The sequence below is a fragment of the Triticum aestivum genome, chromosome 5D (assembly GCF_018294505.1).
Source record: "Triticum aestivum cultivar Chinese Spring chromosome 5D, IWGSC CS RefSeq v2.1, whole genome shotgun sequence".
In the NCBI taxonomy this organism is placed as follows: domain Eukaryota; kingdom Viridiplantae; phylum Streptophyta; class Magnoliopsida; order Poales; family Poaceae; genus Triticum; species Triticum aestivum.
Window position 1 is genome coordinate 539,037,360 of NC_057808.1, and position 9,246 is coordinate 539,046,605.

General features: G+C 42.6%; 1 protein-coding gene across 1 annotated transcript; it reads left to right on the forward strand.

Annotated features, from left to right (window-relative positions):
• Window positions 1-2,539: 2,539 nt before the first annotated feature.
• LOC123126070 (BTB/POZ domain-containing protein At2g46260-like) lies at window positions 2,540-8,990 on the forward strand. The gene is made up of 5 exons (XM_044546474.1): window positions 2,540-2,843; window positions 6,722-6,840; window positions 6,915-6,978; window positions 7,639-7,918; window positions 8,041-8,990. The coding sequence occupies exons 1-5, from the start codon at window positions 2,648-2,650 to the stop codon at window positions 8,870-8,872; spliced, it is 1,491 nt and encodes a 496-aa protein (XP_044402409.1). The 5' UTR covers window positions 2,540-2,647; the 3' UTR covers window positions 8,873-8,990.
• The last annotated feature ends 256 nt before the right edge of the window (window positions 8,991-9,246 follow it).

The following is a 9,246-nucleotide window of genomic DNA, read 5'->3' on the forward strand; positions in this document are numbered from 1 at the left end:
CAGTAGTAGGTCCTTGGTAGTGTTTTGGTACGTATGTCTGTTGTTCCTTTTGATGGATGGGTGAGGTTCCGCGTGCCATGGACCGGAAGGTGCACGCCAGTTTGCTTTTCTTGTACTATCGATCAGTGGAGTCTGTGTACCCTGGACATGGAGTTGCTTTTGTTGTTTCTTAGGTTTGCTGTTTACCTGGTAGGCTAGTATGTTTCGAACATGGGAGCCTTTCTATGTCTTGTGATGCTTTGCAAGTGCTCCTGATGTAAGCTGGTAACCCCAGCTAAACTTATCCTTCTTTAATGAAAGCAGGGTCTTAGGCGCGCTTGTTTGTCTCAAAGTTGAAGTCCGTGTAATGCCAATTGAATCGATGTTATTAGCTGTCAATTTGCACTTTTTGGTATGTACAGGCCCCAATTTTGTGCTGTTCTTTGCTTGGAGATGCTCTTTGTGTTTGTATGTCAATGGTCTTCACGTGATGTGTTGGCAACCGGTTGTATGAGTTCCCTCAAATATCTCGTGACGCATATATGGAACTCCCTAACAGAAAATGCAAATGTTGCGGTGCCCGTTCCAAGAAAAACATTTCTGCAACGTAAAAAATGGTGAATATTTTTTGTAAACACACAAACATGTATAACACGCATGTGCAAATTTCCACAACATTTTACTTTCACAGGTGGCTTACAAAAAAAAGACAAATATGTATTTTCAAATAGGCCGCTTTTTGTTTGTTTTGGGCTGGAACTTTTTTTGTAAAGCTTACATTACATTTTTTTTCAAAACAAATTTCATGGGTATGTAGAGAACACATACAAGTTTCCACAGAATTTTTTTGAAACTTCTAAATATGTTTTTTGATTTATTTTTTAAAAAAGAGCACCATGGTGCCCATGCATCATAACATCACACTCACTTTGTAAGGTATTATTAATCCGTGAACTTACTTTTTTTTTCTTTGTAAAAGGAGGTTGAAACTCCTGGCCTCATCAACGTAATGCACACAATCATTTTTATTAAAAGTTGTTGCACTGTAACAGGGTCAAAGGCATCAAGGATAGAGTACATGACATGGACTACTATGATGGAAGCATTATTACAACATATGAAGTAAACACCTACAACTAAGTCTGTCATCTTCCATAGCGACGCCTTTAAGTAGGGATAAACGCACTCGCGCTAGCGTCATCCCATCCGGCCAGAAATGACCAAGAAAATGATTTTCATCCTGGATATGGATGCGTCTCCCGAGCATGCTATGGAGCACGCCCCAGCTCCGCCCTCCAGCCCAGCGCCCGACGATCATTGACCATCAACTCTCGCCAAGATCACATTGCTGAAGTTGCAACGACACTGCATTAACCCTCCAAACCACCCATGCATCCCATCTGATCACAATGATGTGCGCAAATTGCCCACTATTAGACCATCATGAGCTAGAAGATTGTATCTGGGATGGATACCACTCGGAGGACGTGGACAACTTTGCAAGCTCTCCCTCGACAACTGAAAACGAAGACGAGGACCTTCCACCCTAGAACAGGTCCTCATGACGGCTCTACGCGAATCGGAGAACGCGGGGCTCAACAACAGCACTAACCGTGCCTTTGCGTGCAACGCTGCACTTGCCATCACCAATCCTAGCTGGTCCGCTCCCACGGGCACCATCTCGGTCTTGAGGTAGTAACCCCGCTTGACTTGGACCTTATTCTCGGGAAAGAAGATGTGGAAGAACTCCCTTTAAGCAACTTTCCAAAGGTATCTATCATTTTGGCTAGGTTCAAGAAACAATCCCATAAAAGGGATTTCAGAATGATGCACAAATAGAGGAGATCAAAATGTGAGCAGTAAGAAGCAGAGAAACAAATTCAGGAAGCCTCGCAAAGCTCTTGAGTGTTGTCGATTGAGCCCAATCTGCAATTGCTTGGATCTTGTTCGCATCTATTGCACCACCATTGATGCCAATAATGTGGCCCATGTATTCTAGCTCTTGTTGGACGAATGAACACTTGTTCTTCTTCAGGAGTAACTAGTGCAACTGAAGAAGCTCAAACACCTCACGAAGGGCATCAGGTGAGCTTCTTCCATGGGGTTGTACTAAGATATCGTCGATGAATACGAGTACATAGCGCCACAATATTGGCTTGAAGATTTGGTTCATGATGCCTTGGAAGGTTGCTGGCGCATTGATGAGGCCGAATGACATCCCAAGGAATTCATACATGGTTTCATGAGTTTGGAACGCCGTCTTGTACTGGTCCTCCACTGCAACACAAATCTGATGGTCTGCCTTGGGCCCTTTGTTCACATAGGCACGCGTCCATGGTTCCCCTCATCAAAAAAAAAAGAGCAGATAGGTCAGCCTTTGGTCAAAAAGAAAAAAAGATAGGTCAGCCGTCAGCACTCCTCAAAAAAAAAAAGCAGATAGGTCAGCCGATCACAACAATCCTCAAAAGAGAAGAAGGTTCCAGTAAAAAAAAAGGACAAACTGAAAAATGTTCGAAAAGAGGTTCGCGGTCATTGAAACTTTTTACTCGGTATAGAACTAATAGATCCGACCGGCGACGGCCCTCTCGCCTCCTGGAAGAACCCTCCGGGAGCTAGGGTTTCCGCCGCTGTCCCGCGCGTCCTTCCTCTCGTAGAGGTCGCGGAGCGCATGGCCGGCGGCGAAGGGACGAGGACTGCGATGGACGCGGAGACGGGCCTGCAGTTCTCGCGCTGCGACGAGGTTCCGGATTTCGAGTTTGCTTTCAATTCGAAGGCGTTCTCCAGCATCGTTCTGGAGGTAGAGGTCGTCGCTGGCGACGACGGAGGAGGAGGATCTCTCCCCGACTCGGCGAGCCAGGAGAAAGGTGCGTAGAGTCCCGTTCAAACCCCCCCCCCCCCCCCCCCCCCCGCGCTCCCCTCCTTTCCCCGGATCGCCGTTGGATGGATTTAGGCGTTTGATGTGATACGTACGTACTAGATCTGTGCATGTGTGGGATTGTTGCGCTTGATTTGCGCTTGGCCTAATTTCGTTCTGAAAGTGGCTCAGGCTGACCCTATATCAAGGTGGTGTGGCGGATCGATCAAGGAATTGAACTTAGCCCGGGCGAAACATTGTCTAGAATTTCTAACATACAGATGCAAGTCTGCTCAAGCAAAACTCATAGAATTTGCATACGAAGCTAGAGATGCACTCGAATATTAACACAACAAATGGTGCAAAATGGTTCAACGTTCATGACAACTAGGTGATGTAAGCAGGTTTGATGAGCCAATAAACCAAAGGGAATTGTAAATATTCCTTAGTTCGGAGCAACTTGAGAGCAAGATTGGCAAGACTGTCATAACCACAAAAAACATGAGACCTTTTCGTCATATCACCATGAGACTCCTGATAGCTCAGAACAGTAGTTGCAAAATGTTTGCAACAGATGCTTAATTAGACCCTAGAGATTCAGTTACTGGGGGAATTCAAAAATAAGTAGCAACTGGTTTCATTTTCTTATAGATTCCCTACATTACGACATCCCCATGTTCAATAATTGGCCACAAGCCCATAAATTCATGTTTGATATGGCGGGGGGGGGGGGGGGGGGGGGGGGATTGCATCGGGCTAGGTATACCTACTGGTTGAGCTTACTGCCCTTGCAAAGAATTTCCCGCTTGCATGAGCTCGATACCGTGCCGCTGCTGCCTCCCACACAGGCCGCGCCAGCACCAAGCAGTGTTTTTTTCATTCTGCGATGCGCCAGGGCGTCCGACCGCTCTGGAGAGGAGAACTCTGTGTTTGTGAGATGGCAGTGGGTGGACTGGGCATGGGCGAAGGGGTTTTTTTTTTTAGGGGTAAAGCAAAGTTTATTGATAAAAAGTCACATGAGTAGGGATACAAATTGGGTCATGTGGATGGCCAAGCCAATGACTGGGCGTGGGCGATGGCTAGGTTGCTGGTCGGAGCATGGGGAAGAAATACTCTAGTTTGGGCTGCAGCTGGACTGCATGTAGGCCGTGTTCTACTTTACTTTTGTTGAGGGCTAGGCCGTGTTCCACTTAAATGCTAGCTCATGTATAAAAACGAATCATTTTCTGTTCAAACCAGATCGACGAATCATGTTTTGTGCCTCTCATTCAAAACAGATCAACTAATGAGATGGACGAATAGATAGGCATTTTGGGCGCACGTCGGCTACCCGGGTCGGCCGACCATATACGGTGGCGCCGCCCCTGGTGTTAGGGTTTAGCATAAGGTTTAAACAATGTAATAGAGAGAATCCATAAGTTATGTGCCGTGGACCGTGGGTGATTAGGATGCTGTGTATATCTAAGAGTTACTCCCTCAGGACCGGTATATAGGGCGGGAGGAAACATCCCCGGTAAGCAAGCCGTGCGCACCACGGCAATGCACCTATTTAATGACACCCCAAATCTCTTATTCGTTTATTAATGCGCTAATATGTGCGCTTGTGGATGAGAGTTAAGGCCGAGCGACAAATCTGTTCCCGGGAACGGCTTTCTGTGCCCGCGTCAGCAAACTTGAACGAGGATATGACTTGGAGGAATGGCACACGATCACTGGCCTTCTACGATTTGTTTTCTCTGGCCCATAAGAGAGGGTCTCTGATATTGACAGCGGTGCATGCTCATTTAATCGAACTCAATTGTGTAGAGAAAATGTAGTTAACCAATGAACATTAGTTTTGAACCAGAGATTGTACATTATCCACACGCCAAATCTGCCAATTATATTATGTATCTGAATGTATCCCAGAAACGGAAGAACATATTATTACTATATATGTTAGTGCTTGACTATGGATTTGTATTTGGAACGCTGGAAAAATTATTTCACAACTTCATAATTCTATTTCATATGTTAGTAATATGATCCTTTTTATTTGGAGAAGATATGTGAAGGAAAGAATTACATAAAACTTTAGAACTCTGCAGTCTCCACAGCCATGTTGCCTCACTTGCCTGTTCAAGCATGGAATATGTCAATTAGGCTGCTTGACAACCTCTTATGTTTAAGTATTACAGATTCATGTTGTATAGATTGTAAGTTTTCACCTGAGGTCTTATCGTGGAAATGTACGACAAAAATGGCAATGAAATTTGGGCTCGACTAAATCAACATCAAACTTATTCAGGGAAAACAACAAATGTCTTCCAGTGTCCATACATATGACAAAGATGCCACAAATATTTAGTCCAACATTTCGATGTGGCAGTGCTGTTAACTTATTTTTTTCAATATTCCTTGTCCCTGCAAATATAAAATAAGATGAACACACTGCAATTGAGTGTAGCGTCTGGACTCTGGAGTCACTCCCTCCGGACCGGTATATAGGGCGGGAGGAAATATCCCCGGTAACCAAGCCGTGCGCGTCACCGCAATATATACACCTATCTAATGAAACCCCAAACCTCTTATTCATTTATTAATGCGCTAATATGTGTGCGTGTGGATGGTAGTTAAGGCTGAGCGACAAATCTGTTCACGGGAACGGCTTTCTGTGCCCGAGCACATGACTTGGAGGAACGTCACATAATCCGTGGCCTTCTACGAGTTTTTTTCCTCTGCCCCATGTGAGGGGTCTCTGACAATGACAGCGGTGCATGCTCACTTAATCGAACTCAATTTTGTAGAGAAATGTAGATTGGCTTTGAACCGGAGATTGTATTATCCACACGCCAAATCTGCCAATTGTTATGTTTCTGAATGTTTCCCAGAAAAGGAAGAACATATTATTACTATATATGTTGTACTTGACTATGGATTTGTATTTGGAACGCTGGAGAAAATATTTCGCGACTTCATAATTCTATTTCATATGTTAGTAATATGATCCTTTATATTTGGAGAGGAGATGTGGAGGGAAGAACTACATAAAACTTTAGAACTCTGCAGTCTCCACTCTCCACTGCCATGTTGCCTCACTTGCCTGTTCAAGCATGTAATATGTCAATTAGGCTGCTTGACAACCTCTTATGTTTAAGTATTACAGATTCATGTTGTATAGATTGTAAGTTTTCACCTGAGGTCTTATCGTGGAAATGTATGACACAAATGACAATGAAATTTGGGCTCGACTAAATTAACATCAAACTTATTCAGAGAAAACAACAAATGTCTTCCAGTGTCCATACATATGACAATGATGCAACAAATATCTAGTCCAACATTTTGATATGGCAGTGCTGTTAACTTCATTTTTCAATATTCCTTGTTCCTGCAAACGTAAAATAAGATCAATCCACTGCAATTGAGACTAGCGACTGGACAGTGGAAGTGCTCAACGATGCAATTCAGAAATTTTGGAAAGAAGTTACTCAAGCTGAAACCTGAAGTTTTACTACTTTGTTGTCCTTTCTGGAATCGCGGGTTCTGAAATTCTTGGTCAAGTTTCTGAAACCTTTCAAAAGGCATTTTGTAAGTTTGGCTATTGAAAAATAATTATCTGATAAAGTTATACGAAATTCTTGTTGGGTCATTGGGAATTTGGGATAACATCTATGATCACTTTGCTCACTGAACTGCAGGCATGCTTGCTGGCTGCAGTAAATGGCCGTTCAATCTTTGTGATAATTTTAACCATTTTATCATACATCTGAAGATTGACTAAACGAATCTGCACCATTGAACAGAATGTTCCAAGCATTTTAACAGAAGAAAATCTATCTAATGGTTGCTCTGTACATTTTACTTTTCCTAGTTGTCTTGTTTCTCATTGATCTTGTTTTTTTGCAGCTGATGAAGGACAGAGTATTGACTCTTCCTCAACCATGGCAGGCAAACCAATTTCAGCAGTAAAGGCCCTTCATATAAATTCGGCGATTCTTGCCGCAAGAAGTCCTTTCTTTCAAAAGGTATTTTTCATAGCCATGTGAAATGTATTTGTTATGTAGTCAGTTCAAGTTTCTAATAAGCTTCAGTTTCGTAGCTTTTCACAAATGGCATGAAAGAATCTGATGAGTCACATCCAAGAATTAGGATTGCTGATTCAGGTAATATTTAGCTTAACTATAACATTCTTCCTCTTACTTTTTATTCTAATTCTCTATTGTGGTTGTGTTACCGTTTATATTTTGTATATTAAACATTGATTATTTGTGGTAAATAAATATTATGTTTTGTAGATTCTACCACTTATAGGACTAGTTACGCAGACTTCACACACACGTGTCTAAGTGCATGTTCGCACTTTCTTAAAATTACTGAAGAACTTTCCTTATTGAGGTTAATAATTAATTGTATGGTAACTAATTTCATTTGATAATTCAAACTCGTAGTGCGGATTGCGAAGCGATGGCGGTAGGTAACCAGTACTATAGGGCTATCATATAGAGTATCCACCAGTGTGTGTCGTCTCTGTAGTCAGTGATGTGGGCAATTCATGGATTAATTAACTCTCTCAAGTATCTTTGTAATTAATATGCAATTATGAGGTGCTTTGCAAGGTGAAACTTAATTTATGAGCCATTGGATCTAATTGTATCGAATGGTTGAGATCGTTTGGATTCCACCAACTCATACGTTTTTTTATTATAGTATAGATATAACTTTTCCATGATTGGAAAAGGTTAATCCAAGGTGGTGCTTTTCTCCTTTTTTGTACCGTTCTCTTAATCCTTGTGCCTTTACTGTTTTCATTCTACTTGGAACAGAAGAAAATTCCCTTATGGAGCTTCTAAGATTCATGTACAGTGGAAAGCTGACGACAATTGAGCCCACTCTTCTGCTCGACATCTTAATGCCTGCTGACAAATTTGAGGTTCCTGCTTGCATTAGATACTGCAGTCAGTTACTCATAAGCCGGCCTATGACCACAGAATCTGCACTGCTATACCTAGGCCATCCATGCTCCATTTTAATGGCTGCTGAAGTTCAGAGTTTAGTACGTGCAGCGAAGGGATTCCTTGCCAATAAATACAAGGATTTTGATAAGTAAGTGACCACTATCTGATGGAGCAATTATTTTTTCTATTCGTTTCGGAGAAAATGTTGACATTGATGTCACTAATTATGTCATTTATATGTCACTCATAGCATTATTTATCTCATTTCAGGTTCCAAGATGAACTGATGAACATCTCTCTTGTTGGAATCGAAGCCATCTTTTTGAGCAGTGACCTACACGTGCTATGTGAAGATGTGGTTTATTACTTCTTGCTCAAGTGGGCCCGTGTGCGATACTATTATTCGGAGGAGGAAAGACGCAAGGTCTTGAGTTATCGCTTACTTCCACTGGTACGATTCAGTAATATGAGCTGTGATGCACTGCAGAAGGTCCTAACATGTGAAGATGTTGATATAGACCATGAGTACTTAACTAAGCATATTGCTGAGGTACTTCTACACAAAGCATACCCAAACCAGATGGAAGGTGGTCTTGCAGCAAACGTGACAACATGTTGGCAATTTGCTGAGCGAGCTTACGACTTCAGACTTTTGAGAGTGGTTGCGTTTAATCAACCCTGCCCACAGGTTACAGTTTACATGGATCTAAAGCGTGACGAGTGTTCCCGACTCTTCCCATCAGGAGGTATATGCTCGCAAATGTTCCATCTCGCAGGGCACAAATTCTATCTCTTGGCAAACTGTAAAATGGTTGAGCAGGCAACATCGTACAGCTTTGCCCTATCATTACATATTTTTGATGAGCCGGCAGGCTCAATATGTTTAGATATTGAGTTTGCTGCAAGGACAAAGCCGATAGGAAAATTTGTGAGCAAGTACGGATATAAGAACACCATGACTGGTGATTGGTCGCAGGGATGCAGTGATCTTTTCGGAATGCCATGGTCGACGTTCATTGCTGATGACAGCCTCTTCATCGACGGCGTGCTATATCTGAGAGCCGACTTGACTCTGGTGGAGCAGCCTGAATTACAGACCTGATCTGATATCTCACTCAGCAGAGTTAATTGGGTCGTGTCTTGTGTGCAGTATCAGACGCTTCAGTCGTGGATTTCTGTTTCATCCCTGAAGGGCAATGAACAGAGTAGCTGATGTACGTGGGCAGGCCGTTGCTGCATGTTACTTAGTAATATATGCGTGTGTTTGTGTGTTGCCTTTGTATGTCGTTGTTGCGTGTTGTATCATACAGTTTATGTGGAGAAGCTTTCTCTGTGTTGGTCGTTGTCTTGTAAGTGGTCTGTTGGATCCATGATGCAATTGTAAGTGGATTTGCAAAAAAAATAAGATGCAGTTGTAAGTGTCACAAAGTTCAAAGGGATTTCAGTTATAATTTTGGATATTGTTGCTTGGCTGGG